The sequence below is a fragment of the Telmatherina bonti genome, assembly GCF_933228915.1.
Source record: "Telmatherina bonti genome assembly, chromosome: 9".
Classification (NCBI taxonomy): Eukaryota; Metazoa; Chordata; class Actinopteri; order Atheriniformes; family Telmatherinidae; genus Telmatherina; species Telmatherina bonti.
In genome coordinates, this window is record NC_136627.1 from 18,191,066 (window position 1) to 18,210,386 (window position 19,321).

At 38.3% G+C, this 19,321-nt stretch overlaps 1 protein-coding gene across 1 annotated transcript in view; it reads right to left on the reverse strand.

Moving 5' to 3' along the window:
• Window positions 1-16,140, reverse strand: part of sphkap (SPHK1 interactor, AKAP domain containing) — a gene marked incomplete at both ends in the record, with an annotated part of 31,068 nt that extends 14,928 nt beyond the window's left edge. The window contains 3 exons of the mRNA XM_079246395.1: window positions 12,748-12,858; window positions 13,949-14,051; window positions 16,106-16,140. Of these exons, the coding sequence (XP_079102521.1) occupies window positions 12,748-12,858; window positions 13,949-14,051; window positions 16,106-16,140 (249 nt within the window). The remainder of the gene's footprint in view (window positions 1-12,747; window positions 12,859-13,948; window positions 14,052-16,105) is intronic.
• Window positions 16,141-19,321: the final 3,181 nt, after the last annotated feature.

Below are 19,321 nucleotides of genomic sequence, written 5' to 3' on the forward strand. Positions count from 1 at the left end.
CATCTACACCTGCGAAGATTATATATGGTTTAAAAAAAAAAAGGAAGAAACTCTCGACATTACACGACTGAGCTTTACATTAGTCCTGACGGGCCTTTAAAGAGCACTTGTGACATAGATTTTTCATGATTTTCATATTTTCCTTTTATCTGATAATATGAGACATATTCCCAGAAAGCTGCGTCAGAAACAAGATCCAGCATCAAGGTCTTTGTACTGTACAGCTTCTCCTTTTAAATCCTGTCATGTTGCCCATTTCTGGCTGCAGTTTTAAAACTGTCACAATAATAAGTATGCCGAAGTGCTCGTAAATTTCTATCTTGATATAAGGGTATCATTTGCCTTCACTTTCCTCTTTTTCCTTTGAAATAAGAAAGCGAGGCTTTCTACAATCAAGGCAAAGCTAAAATTATAAAAGGACAAGAGAAGATGCTAGGAAAGTCAGATTGGATGAGTCAGTGTCCATAAAAAGGCCAACCCCTCCTCTTTGCTTTGCCTTCCCTCAAATTAAATATAATATTTAGCAAACAATCAAGGCTAATATGATGACAAGTCCTGCTTGAAAGCCGGTGTTTAATAATAAAATATGAAATCAATGTAGCCAATAATGACACGATATTTGAAAAAGCATTTCAGGCTGACTGGGTACGCTGTGATATTTTTCTGCCCTCTGCTCTTTGTAGAGTTCATGTGTCACAAATTGCTTTTTGTCTGAATATCAAGAGAATATCCCCTGTATTACCACCTACTCACAACAACAGCAATCTGCAGTAACTGAGCAGTGAGCATACTCACCGAGCAGTAAAAATAGTTTGCTCACTCGCTGTCTGTTGCTCATGTCAGCTTACTGAGTGTGATGCGGACCTTTCTGTCAGAGTAGCCTTTTAAATGTCAACAATATACACAAAGGAGATTAATTTACATCATTTGCTGAACACAAAGACTATGGCCTTTTATTACCACTTGCTGACTCTGGTCTGATTTAAAAAAAAAAAAAGATTTGTAGGACTCTCACATTATTAAGCATGTATATGAATGCAGATACAAATAATAGTCTAAAAATGTTTCAATTTTCTTGTTTAATTAAATTCCCCACTAACCAACATGCAGAGGTTTGCTCGGGAGTATCTAATTAGTATTTACCTGTGATGATTTTGGAATTTATCCAGGACAAAAGCATTGGCAATAACTCCTATCAGCTGATACACTGCCTGCTCACAAAACGTGGGCAAAGTGAAGCGAGTGATCCCTTTGACCTTGAAAGAGGTTGAAGCAATTGAACCCCATCAGATGGTGAGAGCCAAGAGGCAGCTGTTCTAAATTTGAGAAGCAGAAGACCATTTAGCTTTCTGATGGTGACACAAGCCTGGGGACATAATCCGATTCCATCAGTTTTTTTACTGACACATCATAAGATACACACATACATCGGCCTGCATTTGAAAAACTGTAGACATCAGCTTGTGGCGATGAACGGAAGACAGTAAACGGCAAGCAGAGAAGGTCAGAGCAATCGGGCCATGCGACAAATTCAGGCTATAGAGTAGAAAAAATGTTTAATCTGACAGTCTGTTACGTGGAGAAATGATTTAATTAATTGCAACCTGTGTGAATTGAAATGAACATGATTTAGCAACATAAACAATAGCATGGAAACACACAGCTGTCATCCAAATTGAAAAAAATCGGAACCTTATCACATTATAATGTGATAAGTATAGTAAAAGGATTGCAACATGATATTCTTTGTAGTGAAATTTACAAAATGGGATTACGTTGCACTTCATAGAAGAGACTGATGGTGATGCTGGAGGACACTGGGTGTAATGAGTTACCCTGAGGATCCTTAATACAGCCACATACAGGGAGTTCTGGACAAATGACCAGTTTATTGGTGGAGGAGTATGAACAGAAGATCAGTCCGGGGGAATGGTCTGCAGAAGAAACCAGGCAACAGCTGGGAGGTAAACAGGATGGCAAAATACTCGTCCAGGCAACGACAAAGCTCAGAGATCCAAAGACAAGCAGGGTCGGTAACCAGAAGATCCGAAAAGTTGCGGTGTCCGTCGAGGGCAAGGCAAGGAGGGTAATCCAGGGGCATAAAGCAGAAGGTCGGCAACTGAGGATCAATCCGTAGAACGCTGGAACAAAACTAGACATAGGTCTGATTATTATCTGGCAGAGAAGGAGGGATTGGAGGGAGCTTAAGTAGGCAGTGAGAGAAAAGGAAACCAGGTCAACTGAATGTGGTAGCAGAGGCAATTAGGAAGCCAGCAGGTGGATCGAGTAATCAATGATGAGCGCCAGGAGATCAGGGTGGCAAAAACATGACAACTGGGAGAAAACCAGACAGAACTACGTCTTCATGTCAGTAAACTAATTCTTGCTTTCCCAGCGGTTCATATGGCCTGTACAGTTTTAATTTAAGAGCATTAGCATAACTGCTGGTATATGTTAACCAGAAGCAACACACACAAACACCTAGACACGCACCATCTGCTTGATGAGAATAGTTTCATGTTTCTAAGTCACATCAATATCTGCATACAGTACTTTGTGTTTCATGCTCCAACAATGAACTTATTGCATCTCTAAAACACTGTTTCAGAGAAAATTGTTTTAAGAACAATACGATGGGTTAAGTGACTAATAAAATGTTAATATGGAAAAAATCTAAAATTTCCAAAAAGCTTAAAGCTAAAGGATATAGTTAAAAAATGGGTTCATTCTCAAAATGCCAAAAAATAAAAACATGTAAAAATAAAAAAACAAAGTGCCAAAGGGTAAGATGTTCAGCTATAAGCAGTGTTACTTTACAGCAATAATGTTCCTGGTTTTTACTTCTTTTTATTTTAATTTAATTCTGTCCTTCTTCATTTTTTCCTTAATTAGAGATTATAAAAATTCAAACCTTGTCATCTAATACATTGTACCAGAGTCAGCCTTTGTCTAATTTATATCTGCAGTCCCCTGGTTGGGCACAATAAATAAAACATACAAATACCATATCTATAAAAAATTGAAGCACACGTGAATATTTCTTCCTGTGAGGAATTTGCATGCTCTCCCCATGTCTCTGCATGCAAGAAAATGTTATGTTAGCTGGTAATGCTTAACATTTCACAGGCATGACTCCTTGCACTCATGGTTGTATATCTGGGAGTTTGTTTTTGTTTTTGTTTTTTTCTTCCAGACCTCCAGTGACTCAACCATTCTTGTAAATAACATGTCTTAATCACTTGAGTTAACGTTTAGTCTGAAAAAGTCTGATTTGTAGCCTTCGAATGTTTAATTAAATTTCATATTTTAACATCCTGTATGCAGAGAGCAAGTAGCTACATGTAACTCCTTAAAGTTAATACAGTCACAGTTGTATAAGGTCAGGAAGTCTCTTGCCTTTTTGTCAAAAGTTGATGGAACAACAGCCTGTACAGCCTCATGCATTATGGCAGAAATCTGAACTCCTTCCTAAATGTGAAGTCAAACAGTGCGAATAATTGTACGTGTGGAATTACATCATACACACCGACTTGACCGTCTGAATAATACAAACTTCTTTTTTTGAGTAAAACCTTGTGACATGTTTGAACTGCTGCTAAGTGAAATGAATTTACTAATAACTGGATCTTTTCATCCAATGATATAGCATTAGATGCAGGTACAACTCTACCCGGTGACAGAAAACAGTTTCATGAAGCAGATAATCCAGAACACAGACATGATTCTGATTAAATTAGGCTTATCCATTAACAGAGAGAGGTAGTCAGCTTTGTTCATTTTCTACTGGAATATTATTTTCTTCAACTATATTTAAGTAGAAATGTCCCTGCTTTCACTGTAATATTGCACGCATGTAATGAAATGATCATTTTATTGCCCCCTTCCTTTCTATATTATTGTATTGCATTAGTTATGGAGTAATCTGTTTAAGGACTTCAAGTAAGCTTTAGGAATAATGATGACACCTCTCTGCTGAGTTGGGGTTCACCCAGAGGCCTAGCAATCAGTTTCAGCAATAGTGTGCACTATTGGATGGACACTGTGTACATCCAGTACTCTGACACTGCATCTACACACAAAGGTTTAATTGTGCAAACTCACTTATGCATTAAATCCTAATTTTCCTTCCTGTCAGGCTGGAAGATTTCTTTCTTTGTGCTACATGAACACAAACAGAGCCTATGCAAGCGGAGAGCCACATTTTCAATGCAATATTACTTGCACAGAGTTGATCAATACAAGAAACCTTTGCAAACATTCAGCTTCCTTTGTCCATCAAAGCTTCATTCCTCCTTAGCGGTTCCCCTTTCTCTCCTCACTATGATCCTCCCACACACAGCTGCTGTTCTTGGTCATTCTGTCACCTTTTATTTTTTCTTACATTGTAGTCTCTTTTACTTTCTCTTTTGCTTCTTTATACAATTCTTTTGTAATTTTTACGTGGTCTCTCTTTTCAAAAACCAATGATAAAATATAGGTACTTTTAAAAACTGCAGAAACAAAAAAAAGTTTTGCAGCAGGTGAATCCCTTGTAATAAATACTCAAACAACCTCATCACTATATTTCATCTTACATTGTTATCTTTACATTGTAGTTTTGTTATCTACATTGGCTGCTATAAATGAATGAAGATACTATCAAAGTCTTTACTGGTGTATGCAAAATGTCCCTCATGTTTCTGTAAGTATAATCTGAGATCATAAGCAGTTATATAACCCTAACATTGTGCAGAAAAAAAGGTTTTTGTTTATCCAAAGTTTAAGTTTAATCAAATCCAAAATAATTTGGGGGTAAGGGGGTCAAACATCAGGGCTCAGTGACTGCCATATTATGTTTTGTGACCCACAACCTGCCAGAACATGCCTGCTGATCCATAAACAACCTTATTCTCTGCTCATTCATTTAAATGTGTCCTGATAAAAAAATGCATTATAAAGGGAAATGCCACATGCTGCATGCTGAACTCAACTGAATAAATTGATATTCATTCATGATGACAAGATGTGAAAAAAAGATGCACACACTGAAGATTTGCCTCCATGTTTCTGAATCAAACAATCGCTGTTTAACTATGGCTTGCTCAGCATTTTGCCTGAGGCCCAAGAGAAAACAACATAACTGATGCTGTCCTGTTTCTTCTCGCCACATGAATGATGTGAATGTGTCACAGCAAAGTTTGTAAAGAGAAGACTTGTGCAGCATATGCATACTAACTGTCTATCTACAGGATCGAATATTAGTCAGGACAGAAATTTGACAAATTAATGTGTTCATGCAGGATCAGGATCATTACAGCTAACGGTGGATTCTGTCCTTGAAGCACAACTCGTAATGTGCAGATAGCTAATTTCAGAAAGATATATTCACAGTATTTTCATTCAGAATGTTATTTGCACAGAATATATTTTATTTTTCAATTATTGGAATGATATCTTTTTTAAGGCATTGTAGTTTACATTAGACATTTCTTCTGTGTGAATATTACTTGTTTTACTTAGAGATTGTTATAATGTTTAATATTTACTTTTGTTAAATATTGTTAAATACTAAATCACCATCCTGATCCAACTGCACATCACATTGAGAAGTCAAAGCAACATGGTAGGTTAGTTCACATGCATTTGACATTGGATTATTAAGCAGGAAACAGGAGACTGTTGGGGGCCATAAAAGTTTCATTTTTTTCTATCTTGCAAGTGTGAGATAGAAAAAAATGAGTATAGTACAATTAACTGCAGTCAACACATGAGTCAAGTGGCTGTGTTTAATGTCCATTTATGTGACGTCTCCACTTGCACCCAAGTCAAGGATCTTTCATGCAAAATTCAATAAAAATCTATTAATCTATTTAGACCTCTATTATTTCACACAATAAATGTCAAAATAACTCTAGGGTCTAAATACCTTAAGAAAAAAAATTCTCACCATATACAAAAACAGTGATGTATTGCTGACACCAGAGACTGGTGTTAAAACTGTGTGAAGCTGAAGCTGAAATGAAGAGGTCTGGGTTAGATTTAGGAAGAAGAGGGGGTTTTTTCCTGCTCAAATCCTGCTGTAAGTCAACATTCCTGTCATGACTTATGACATATTTATTCTGTTCCTTCTCTCTTTAGACTGTGTGAGAACAGGACAGGGCACAACACACTTCCCAAGATGGAAGTGTTTGAATCTGGTGATAAATGGATCTCTTGCTTCCAGCCTGGTATGACAGTTCAAGCAGGATGAAGAGGCAGAGGAAAGAACAGGACAGCCTCTGCAGGTTTACTTGTATTTTAAAACAACTACTAACATTGTGTCTAATTCAAGACCTTGAATGTACTGTATTTAAACAGCACTTGTCATGCGTTGGAAACTCAAAGCCCTTTGTGGTTGGGACACGACTCCTCTTCCTCCTGAGCTACAGCCACCCCACAGTGAAAGTGTCATTTGTGCAGACTTTTGATCTTTTTCCTTTTTACAACAATTTACTAAACATAAACTTCTCGTTCTTTCTCTTTGTTGTTTCTGTCTTAATTCATATGCAAAGCTTTCCTGTTAACAGCAAGTCCTCTCTCATATGTTAGAAAAGGGGCATCAATACATGGAAACGCAACAAGGCAAATTCAGTACACAGAGATGAGATGATGCATTTCCTTACAAATAAAACAATATGATTATTTCTCCCCTTTTACAACACTCAGCATGTCAATCAACCCAGCCCAGCAGTGGGATAAAAATTCAGTGTGACTACACACACCATGATTTTTCATGCATTAAAACATGAATGAATGTTCAAAGGTGACAACATGATAGAAGCAGATGTGGGTCACGGAGCAAAAAGGCAGGAAGTATAAGCTTTTATCTTTTATTTACCACACAGTTTTTGACATTCCACACTAATCATACTTAGCAATACCTGTTCCTGAATACTTAACTTCTTTAAAGGTGGAGTATGTAAGATTTTCAATATTTTCAAAATAAATTAACTAAAAAAAATAACTACAATCATAATTAGATAGTTTTTTAAAACATGTAAGTTCCAGTCTGTCCATGTTTGATGTGTTATTAAATTACAAGTTTAATTAATGACAAAGACCCTTCTTAAATGTTTGCCTACCAGTAAAAAAAAAAAAGTGCTTTTTGTCATTTGTCATTAAATAAACTTGTAATTAAATAACACATCAAATATGGCCAGACTGGAACCTACATGTTAAAAAAACTATCTAACTATGACTGTAGCTATTTTATTAGTTAATTTATTTAGAAAATATTAAAAATCTTACATACTCCACCTTTAAAACTCAACCTAATGAAGTAATATGGATCAGTCTGGATAAACAAGTTTAATACATTACTAAATTGTTAGTTTTTTTTAGTCTATGAAGAAAAAACAACTTCGTCTTATTAAGCTTGATTTTCTTGAAGTATGAGACTTTTTTTGTTGAGATTTTAGCGTACCTTTTTGGTTTTTTTGCTTGCTCCTCCTATGCTGACCACATTACCAATGATTATTTTGCCCATTTCAGAATCTCCCCTTCACTCTACCTTCCTGTAAAATCTAGGCCAAGCAGAAGAAATGATCTCTCTGTGTCGTCCGTCACATGCTCCCATTTGACTGATTGGCTGTGTAAACCACTGAAAGCAGGGCAGAAAACTGAGAGTCAGAGGAGCAATTTGTCATGTCAATGTCCAAGAGTGAGGCTGCAGGGGTACGGGCCATCTGTTCACAGTCACATTAAAGTTCCCTCGTCTTCACAAAAACAGACACAAACCAAAACAAACAAATGATCACTGTCTCATAGACAGAAGCTGTCAGGAAGAAGCTGATTGTTTTTTGTTCAACAAAATATAGTCAAGCTACAACTGTCTGCTTAATGGTGTCGGACCCTGAGCAGAAGCCTCTTTTCCAGAAACAGGGATGTTCCGAGTCGTGTCTGCTTCCTAACCGTCCAATTATCTAATACATGTAGGGGCGTTGTAAGTGATTGAAAGATCATTACATATAAAACTAATGTGTGTATCTGCAAAAAGCAATTCTTGTGTGCCTCTGTGTACTCTTGAAGAAAGTATGAATATTTTTCAAATGACACTCAAAGTGGTTTGAGTCTTGTGCACATTCTGTCCTTGAGAATGCAGGATGTATCTGGGGGTTTCAGCAACAGTCAAGTCAGCACGCAGCTGCTCACACCTCCAAAGTGAAACATGAGTGTGCCAAAACAGTGTTCTTTGCTAAATTACTGCAATTTCTGTTACCTTGGTAATGATTACCAAACACTTGAGGCATCTTTCAGGGAGCATGGAAACATGCCAGAAGACTTTTGTGAGTTATTGGCATTTATCTTGTATAAAATGGATCAGAGAAGCTTGTGACGCAGAAGAATAGACATTAAAATACGATTGTAATGATTTTCTGGTGAGAACACATTGTACAAAAAGTCATAAATGCACTGTTTATTACTTTAACACTATTATTGACAGGTTTCTGAGGAGCGGAGTGAATCACTATTAAAACAACAGATGCTTCTGACTGTGATTGCACTTTAAATGTCTTCACTTCAGAATCTTCAGATTTAATGCTGACTAAAAAATGCTTTATTTTAATGGATGAAAGGATTTGTGAGGCAACAGTCAAGTTAGCAGGAGGTTGCAATCCTTCATACCCTCCTTTCCAACCCATCCAGACAAAAAAGAAAGGGAAATGAGCGCATCACAACAGTTGTGCTATTGTGTGATTGTTTGTTTCATGTTGCTTCTTGCCTTGTGTCCTGCATGTCACACTGAATGTCGTATCTCACTGACTGCAAAACAAATCTACCTATGGGTATAAATAAGGAAATAAAGGTTACTACAGCCTATCCAGAGGAGATCACGCCAATCCAAGTGAGATTGCTAGATCAAATGCATGGGTCAAATAAACAGCCTGATGTCAGTTAAATTCCTCGAGCTAAGCCACAGACATGAGATAAGCTTTTATTCTCTTGAGAAATAGATTATCACTGGTTGTTTCTGCCTTTCATCTTGTATTTCTTAAGGCCTTGATTTAATCCGCATTTGAGTCCCTTGGTCATTCACCCAATCCTGGACCAACAGCTTGATGCGCTGACTGAACTGGAAACTGTCAGTAGACTCTGCTCTTTTGAATCTAAATGTATAAAATCAAGTTTATTATTATTATTATTATTATTATAGATTTAGGCATAAACTTGGACAAGCACACGAGAAAAATTAGCGTTTCCAATTATTTATTCATGAAATATATCAATATAATTATATATCTTCCAAACTAAAGTCCATCAATCCCAGAATATTTGAGGGTGTTTTGCATGTGCTGCTCGTTTCAAATCTCTGTACAGAATGTCCTTCGGATTCATTTTGGGGCTTTGACATAAACAATTATACTCTTTTTTTACACTCTTTTTTTTTTTTTTATGCTTAAGGTAGTTTTTTTTTAGTGTGTGTGCTGAATATCATTACCTTTAAATGTCTGCCTCCAGTTCAGCTTCAACTTTCTGACAGACATGAAATTTTCATTTCTAACTAATAATTCTTAGTTAAAATAATCATTATGAGTTGCCTTGTCCATGGGTCAGCAAAGACGCTCCAAAAAAATTACATTTCCCAGATGATATGAGTTTTTTCTCCCAAAATACTCTCTGATTCCTCTGATGAGAGTTTTTTACTCCAAAATGTCTCATATCAGCCTTCATGTTTTACACCACAAGGTGCAGTTCTCCCCTAATGTCATTTACAAGCAGCAAAGGGTTCTTATTAGACCTTGGATTACATGGATTACAGACATTATATGGATTAAACAGCCATCACTCCTCTGCAGACATCAATTCCATGCCATGTAGTTTGTGACAGATGCAGTTGCTGAATGCAATTCATGTTCACCTTGTAATTCAAGATGAGTAATCAAAGATGACACTTCAGCTCTGGGTGACAGCAAGGATTAAACATATATGTCTCAAAGCTATTAACAGATTAACAGATATTTTTATTTTGCCCAAACAACCAGCTCAACCATATTCTGTGACAAAAACATTTTAGCATCATTTATATAAACTGTAATTGCCCCTGTCTTTGTGTTTTAATTAAATATTTTCTTATGAGCCACTCAGCATTTTGCCAGTAGCTGTTTCCTGACCCAAAATGTCCCACACATGACCATTTGATATGCAACGACAATACAGATATATAGTAAATAATACAATAGGCATTGATGCGATTTCTCAAATTGTGTGATTCCGTATTGAAAACACTAAAACAAAATATTATCAGGTGTAAAAGAGTTGACGCCAGCTTTAAAATCATCCCAATTTGTTTTGTGAAAATCTACGACAGCATGCACTAAGTAGATGGCAAATGAAGCCTGAAAATGTACCCAGACGGAGAAGTAAAGTGGTATGTTAGACTGTACCTTAATGACAACATGCAGGCTTCAGTGAAGGCACATCTGCACTAGTTCAACCGTCCAGAGTACATAAATCTATAAGATCATGTTAAAGGCAAAACACTTTACAAAACCTGTTAAATCTATACATGAAGTCATTTTAAATTGTTGTTAAATGGTTGTTTAGGACGCATTGCTGGTGGAAATAAAAAATCTCTAAACTGATTCTAATAATGACGATAAATATTATCACTGCTATTATTCTTGGTATTTAACTGTGAACCATAAACAGAGGTGACTCAAATTAAAATTTAACTATTTAGTTTTAACCTTCATCTGTTTGTGGTACTACCTGAGTATTTGCTGACAAAACTATACTGATGGTGAAAAATTTAAAGCAAATATTAAAGGTAAAAGGAATATTAAGAAGAACAGTACAGGAAAATAATACCTTCATTGGATCTAGTTGAAAAGAAAAGGTTAATTACAAGCTGAAAGAGCAGGGGAAGCAGCATTTATGTTATGCTGTGAACAAGTGGAGCAGAGCGCCAGTGTCGATTAAGTTTTCACCAAATGTAGACAATTTTATATCCAGGTGAAGCATTTTTTTCCTCACTTTTCTCATTTGTCTGCACTCTTATTTAGACTGTTATTCTTTTAAATATTATAATTAAATTATTTTATGTGATTTATTATATTACATTATGATATTTGCACATCTCAGTTGTTTCACAATATTTCTCTGCGTACTGTGTAATTTCTAAAAAACAATTCAAGGTTTTATTGTATGATATAACTTTGACTCTCTCTCTCTCTCTCTCAAATATATTTATATATCTAATATATTTGCAGATACTAAATATATTGATCTTCCTTAACTTGTGTTTAACAAGGGAAGGCACAAGAAAAACATTATATAAGCACCATCTTATGTGGGGTCCTGTTCACACCAAATTGCAAACATTATTCCAGTTAAAGTATTTAATATAATCCACTTAAATCACAAACAAAAACCACTCTTGGTTGACAGAATGTCACTGCTGCCTTGAGCACAACATATCTAACATACAGGAAAGCTTTGTGGGACATTGCAATGAATCTTGAATCTTATTTTAAAACATCTCTTCGCATGATTAAACACAAAATCAAATCTTGAGATCTACACACTCCCACTTGCTCAGATTATGAAAAGCAACACAAGATGTTTTAATAGTGGTGCAGAAAAAGACATTTACAGAACCATTTGCCATGGGATTTTAATCCCTTACAAGCATCCAAAAAGTCTTCTTAACAAATAAACAGCTACATTTTTGGAATTTCCTTCAATTAAACAAATACAAATTAATTTATGAATTAATTTTAGGTGTATGTGAAGAAAAGGTTCACAATATTAGCTGAATTCAGTCTATAAATGTAAAAAAAAAAAAAACACAATAGGGGCATCGCTATGCACCTAGACCTGAATCCACATCAAGTCATTCATTCATTTATTATCCTAACCGCTTAGTCTGATGAAGGGGGACGCTGGAGCCTATCCCAGCAGGCTTTGGGTGAAAGGCGGGGTACACCCTGGACAGCTCGCCAGTCCATCGCAGGGCCCACAAGAAGTCATATTTGGGAAATTAAATGATGAATATTTCAGGGGTTAAAATACTTAAATGTCTCCATGTGGTTGGGAAAAAACTGTTCCATGTACATATCTTGACTAGACTTAATTACTGTAAGAAGATATTTACTGGTCTGTCCGATCGATCAATCAGGCAGCAGCAGCTGACTCAGCACGCTGCCACTCAAGTCCATTTAAGACTAGAAAGGTGGATCAGTCCACTTCTGAGGTAACTACAGCTGTATCCTGTCCGTCAATGAGCTCATTTTTTAACACTGCTGTTAGTTTGTAATAATTTACAGTATTTTCTATTTGTCATTAAATCTTTGATGGGTGGTGTAGAAATGACAAACATACTTTCAGATATTTTCTAAGAAGGAGTAAAGGAGGGCATTTCTAACAGATAGACGGCTTTGCAATGTCAGTGCAGTCGTCCGACTGACCATCTGCAATGTCAACACAATCCTCACAGGGTTTCCAGGACATCAAATCTTATGAGCCGAAGCTTTTAGCTACACAGTAGACAGGAAACACTAACAACCTGCAGATTTTTCACCCTCTCCATCCCTACAAGCCTCCCAGTTGAAGCAGACTGAGGGGAGTTTTTGCATGTCATATCACATCATCACTGCCTGAAATTTGTTTACTTGCTGTTGTTTAAGGCAACAAGCTCACCTCCTGCTGCTTAAAGACTACTAAAAATGACTTGGTCCAGCTTTGCTGCCAGAACACTGCATGCTTTGCCACTCGCAGTATGCCACTCACCATGGTACAGCTGCCCTCTGTGTCTTCATCCAACAGGCCCAGTCTGCATAGTGCCTTCTCATTCCTCAGCCAGTACTCTGACGAGTCCAGCACACTGTTACTACACAGAACCTGCAGCGCAAAGACAAACCTTCATCAGATACAGTGGCATTGAAAGCACACTGCACAGAGACATACATGAAGCAAACGACTTCACATGCAAACACCTTTTGACTCATTCATTCACTTTCATCTGCCTGTCTCTCTGTTTCCCCTTTGGAAGGATGGCATCAAGTGACCTTTCTCTGTATTTCAGCATCAGAGTTTCCAGTATAGGACAGATAATCTGATGCCTAACAACACATATTGTATAAAATTTGCAACAGTTAAAGAAGCAACAATGTAATAAAAACATGGTTTACCTATGATTGAAAAATACTATCTATGTGTTTTCTAACCATAATTTACAGCTTATGCTCTGAAAGTACCAGAAAAAGTCACACTTCAATAAATTTAACCATATGATGACTTATTTACTTTGACATGTGACACCTACATGTGCATAGCTTACGTTCAATGTGTATTTTTAGTGACATGCCATGCCTGTACCCTCTGGAATAGACCATCTGTGCAGGCTTTTGGCCAGGTAAATGTGACGTAAGCTCAGCTGATCTCACTGGTCGTAATATTGTTAAAGGCTGCTGGCAGCACTCAGTGGAACCTGAAGCCCAATTATAAGAAAGACATCACCTTGTGTCTCTCTAGGACACTCAAGGGAAAAGCAGTTAAGATCATATAGGCGGTGGACTAATTAGGAGGACACACCAACCAGGCCACCCGTACACTCACTGTGGACAGCCAGGCAGACATGTAGGACTTGCGCACACCTTGAAAGGAAATTCGATCTAGCCACCACCTCAGCCCACTGATCTGAACCACTTTCCCTACTGTCTCTCTGGCACTGGGTGATGATAAATCTACTGGGCTGACCTGAGGGCTTGACTATTCCTCTTATTACACAACCCCTGGTTGTCAGCAGCACTCAAGAGGAGAAAATGAATATCCCTTGGACTGCTGGGAACACACAAACAGCAGCAGCTAGAAAGACACATGTGACCTAAAGGTGATAAAAAGCAGTGGTTGACAGGTGGTGATGGAGTAAACAGACAGAGGGACACTCAGGCAGATGCACATTTGTCTGAGCACAAACACTTGTTTTTACCTTCTTGCAGGCGCTGATGGATGAAGCCATGGTGCTCTCTGTACTGCCCCCCTCCATCTCGACAGACTCTGAGCCTTCAAACATGGCAGATGACTGGAAGTTACTGCAAAGCAAAAGGGCATAGAATTGACTTTGTCAGAGCAAGTTCTCATCAAGTGTTCAACGCTCTCCATAAAAAAAAAAAAAGCAACTAAGAACTGGTTATTCTGGCTCTGATTGGAGCACCCTCCAACATGTCCTCATGCGGTGGGGATGCAACACATTTCTACGACTGTCAAACATGTGAATCATTTGACAAATACTTTATTTCGTCACCTAGAAAATTCTGATAAATCCAACCAGTTTTAAATGTCCCAGTTTGTTGCCAAATCATGTGATTTATTGAAGAGCTCCATGTGTTTGTCTGTCCATGTCAAGAGGCTTTTATTACATAAAATTCATGAGAAATCATGTATGTGATGGCAACTTTCTCGATGCGAACTGCATGAACACACGCTGCAGACTCTGCATCAAAGCAAACTTAACTGGATGATAGAGTAAGCTGCAGCTTTTTGCAGGAGGTTGACGGTATCTCCGTTTTCAAAAAGATCAAATGAACCGGCATGCAAGTATGAATATAGACGAAAAATTTTGGTTGTGCACGACAGGAGAAGATTCTTGGACAGAAAATCTAATGCTACGTTCAAGGCAAAATTTACTTAACAAACTGCAAATTCATGTGGATATCCTGTGTGGATGATGAGCCCAAAAACAACAGGAAAAAAGTCCAAATGGAGAGGAAGGCGTCATTATCCTCTGTGCACGCTTTCCCTGAGATAAGCCAAACTAACACTTATCTGCAGTACCATTAATGAGGATCAATTTGGGAAATGAAGAGGCTGGGCTTGCATATTTAAATAGGAACAGCTGCCATCTCTCGCTCTCCCCCTCTCTCTTCCCCTTATCTCTATATTTAAAAGCAAATATAAAAAACATCCCACTTTAAAAAGCCTTCGGGAATCACACAAGTGTATTTGCATGTCTGATGGACTATGCCACTGAAAGAGGGTGTTTGCTGTTAGTAGACCAAAAAAAATCCTGGAAATAGATGAAAACGCAGGATTATCTATTAAAAAGCAAATAAAAAACACACCCTTACGAAACACGCGCGCGGATAAAGTGGTAATGAGTCTTTGGTAAATATCCCGGATGCTTGCAGAAACCTAAATGAATGCAATGCTAGAAGATAAGAGAAAACGCTTAAAGATGTCAAACGAAAATTTAACTAATCTCCCAATAGTTTAGCATGGAGTGTTTACCTCCTACCTCCTTTTCTTTGCGCTTATCAACCTTCCCATCACGACGCGCGCCGCGATGACTGACTGGTTGGAGTGCTCTCGTGCCCTCGAGACTCCAGGTACCCAGCTTGACCTGAGCCCACAATTACATTCTGACGTGTTACTTTCTAATATCCCTGTAAGGTGATCGACGATAGCTTTTGTAGAACACCAGTTTTAGGGAGAAATGGGGCAGATGGGTGATCCACAAACACGCAACTTGGGGCAGTGGCCTTCTGATTCCAAAAAACTGAGCACAACAATCAAATGGCAAATACAGGAACGCAGATGCCTATCACTTTAATCTCGATTTATTTCCAACTGACTAGGTAGAAATTATGGTGTGACAGTGTGCAAATTGGACATTTCTTTGGGCGCGGGGGGGGGGGGGGGGGGGGGGAGCGTGACTGCTGCCATTGCAACACACCTCCAGCATTCAAGCCAGCTGACACAGTGTGCACAACTCGGTCGCCTGCTGTAGTGCTTCAACATGAGCTTCTCTACAGTCAACTAAAACTGAAATGCTCCACATCTGTGAAGTCATAAATGGATACTTCCATTATGGTGCATTGGAACATCACACTCATTCCATCGCTCTACTATAATAAATGACAATAGTAATATAAACATGAAATACACATATGCGCTACAAATATTTCACAATATTGATAGATTGCATACTTGCTGGAAAATATAAAAGTTTCAACACAAACGCAACAAAAAAGAAACGCATTTAAGTCTGCCAAATGCAGTGGGGAACAAACAGTTTAGGCTTGATTATCTGGTTCCGTACTTTGCGCCCATTTGTTTAAAATTCCCGGATAAAAAAGCTGCGTCTTACCTCGGCGTTTTCAGAACGCACTTCGCGCCTGCCATTCTCTCAAAAGAAAATGCCCAAACTGTCCTCAGCTGGTGTGTTTATTTCCTCTGTGTGGGCAGCAGGGCAAGGAGAGCAGCAGCGAAGCGCTTCGACGCGTAATTGTCTCCGGGACGCTCTCCAGTCCAGATGCGCATCCCCTGGTGAAAACTAAAGGAATCCCAGACTGTGTGACCGTGACTGGAGAAGAGCTGTGATGAGCTGAGTCCCGCGATGTCAGCAGTAGCTGCAGCAGCAGTTCTCCACTGCCTGCCCTGCGCGTCTGTCCGCTGAGCGAAAGCGGAGCGCAAGAGCTGCGCATCGATCAAACCTAATGAGCCGCGCGACGCAGGCAAGGGCACGGACATGGGTAGTGCGCGCACAAGTTGACGCGCGTGCACTAACCTGCACACACATGAAATGACACATGCATCACGCATTTTACATGGCGAGATTTTGCACGCAAACAAATGTCCACATGGGGCAAAAATGGCATTCAGCTGGAGCTCTAGTTTCCCTCCGAAATCTCCAAATGTTAGGCCAGTTGTCACCTTTTCCTCATAGCTTTGGCTCCATCGACATCTGTAGGAAAATAATTAGGTCTTAAACTGCAAAATGCACCAGTGTGCTGTTTGTGACTGAGCAGGTGGTGCACAGGTTGTCAGAACTTGTTTTTGTTGAGAACAGCTGCTTGAAGCTACAGAGAATTCTGCTGAAGAACCACAACTGCAGCCTCAAGCATCAAGCACCCCCACTAAAACAATTACTACAGAAGTACAGTTAAATATGCTGCTGCAAGAAACCACAGCGTATGAGCTGCCATTCCCAGTCTGCTTTTATAGTCACTGGACACTTTCTTTGTATTGTAACACAGAGTGTTGGGTTTACACAACAGGACAGGAAAAACATACAAAACAGTCTTGATCTTCCACTGTAGAAATCTGCTTTTGATGTCAAGGTACTTTTTTTCCTGCTTGGTCCAAAAAGGAAATAGCTATTTTTCACTAAGATTGATATTTGCATAGTGAAAGAGGGGAATGAAGAAAATATTAAATTTTAAAGAAAGTACCTGGAAGACAATGAAGCTGACACTATGTGTTTGTGGATATCTTCACTAAAATGCACGGTCTTCACTTTTGCTGAAGGCATAATTTCTGCCACAAGGAGCACAAGAAAGCTTACCATGTTAAAGAATAAAAATCCTTATTGCAAACATTGGGTTCCAAACTTATTAAAATTATACTGTTTTTTAAAGCATTGCCATCTTTTATGTGTCTCAATAAATTGTTAATAACATTTAAAGAGCAAGAAATACTCCCATTTAACATCAAATTTGTGTGTCAGGTTTAAATTAATGATGCATTATAGCGCCTCACTCTTTCGAACAGTTATTGCAACAACGGCGTATCAAGAAACCTTGGCAACACTTCAACAAGTCTTCTCCATCTATTTGTTCTGTTCAGCTGCTGAGCAGGTTATCACCTGGTTTAGTGCATGAGCAGAACAAATTTGTGAAAACATTATTCCAACCTCCGCTATCCTATAAGTACATATATAGCTACGCAGATCCTACACTTACAGTGATATCTGGTTATACTCCTCTGGTGGAACTGTGTGTTTACATGGTTTCAGCAGTTTTCATAGTCGCAGTAGACGGTGGCTTTCAGTCGGGTTAAAATTCCCTGAACTAAAAGCTGATGTGAAGACATTTGCTGATTTCAGTAGCACAATAAAACAGGGCTGCATTGTTGAAGGTTGTCTTTCTTCTTCTTTTCATAAAGTATTTTAGCAGGTAAGAGAATGGGACTGTAGGTAGGGTTAAGCGCCCAGCATGCCATTGCATTATGTGAAGAAAGATGCATTTGGCGCTATCATTAGTTGTCCCACAATATGTTTCTATCATTTAACATTAATGCCAATAATGGCAACTCCACACAAGTACATTTAGTAATACTATGGGGAATTATAAAGCTCACTTAAAGTAGATACTGGCTTCCAAATTACAAAAAATGAGATGGTTACTCTCCTCTTTAGAGCAAAGGGTGGTGCATTTTTAGCTGTCAAGAGGACATGAAGCTTTTTTACATTCTCAGTTTTTTATTTATTTATTTTATCCTTTTTTAGAGCTGCACACAGATGCCTCTGGAACCACTGATATCATGTGCTGCCGATAATGAAATTCCAAAATGCTAAATGTTATCACATGATGAAATAATATTCCTAAGCTGTTGCACCATTTTTTATACTTATGTTTGCTTGTGAAAGACTCTGGAATATGTGCTTTTACACCCCCCTCCCTACCCTGAAACAGCCAGCTCATTTGTACAATTCATGTTGAGTCTCCAACCTCTGAGTGCAGGCTTTTCACCCCAACCTGAAGTCTAGCCGCTGAAAGCAAGCATGAACACTTATCTTAAGAAGTGGTTGGATAACACATCAAATGAAATTGCTTATTTGAAGCTTACTTAGATCCTCTTCTGGCAAACTGAGTTATAGGCACAATTTCAATCACTGGCCTCCTTTAAACCTAATGTCGGTTGGTTATTTACCAAACTAAAACAAATGTTGTCTTGCAATCAAAGTAATTAGCTGAAGGACAATAACAGCGACAGTTACAGCCAACTTTTGCTGCAGGTTTATTCATCAGTATGCAATCTGATCAGCATGGATCTATTGTTTAACAAGGCTGTTCTACTAATACCAAGTAAGCCGGGTTATTATGTGAAATATGTAAGTAGCCCCAAAAATAAATATGAATGCACATCCCAGTGACTGCTTTGTGATTTTCCTTGGAATAGCAATGTTAAAGTCTGTCTCAGAGGTGGATGGTGCACACATTTTAAGTATTTGGGGTGTTGAGGTTTTTAAGATCTCAACATTGAATCATTTCAGCAAAAGAGAGCAGAGGTTCAAATACGGTTTGAGACCCTTTTAAGAAGTCGCATAGCAACAGTGAATCAGTTTTTGTGTTTTTCAAAGGAGCCAACAGACCGATGATAAACACAGAGTCACAGCAAACCCAGAAAAAAACCCACAACAGAAACTATTAAACATGAAGCAGACTTTCAGACCCAAACACCAACAAGAATTAAATCCTCTCATGTAAAAGTTGTGCTTTTTTATCCTGTTGACTCCCTCACCGCGTCCCCGTTTTGCTCTTTAAACAACCACAAGCTTTTCCTTCCCTCTTCTTTCTTCTGC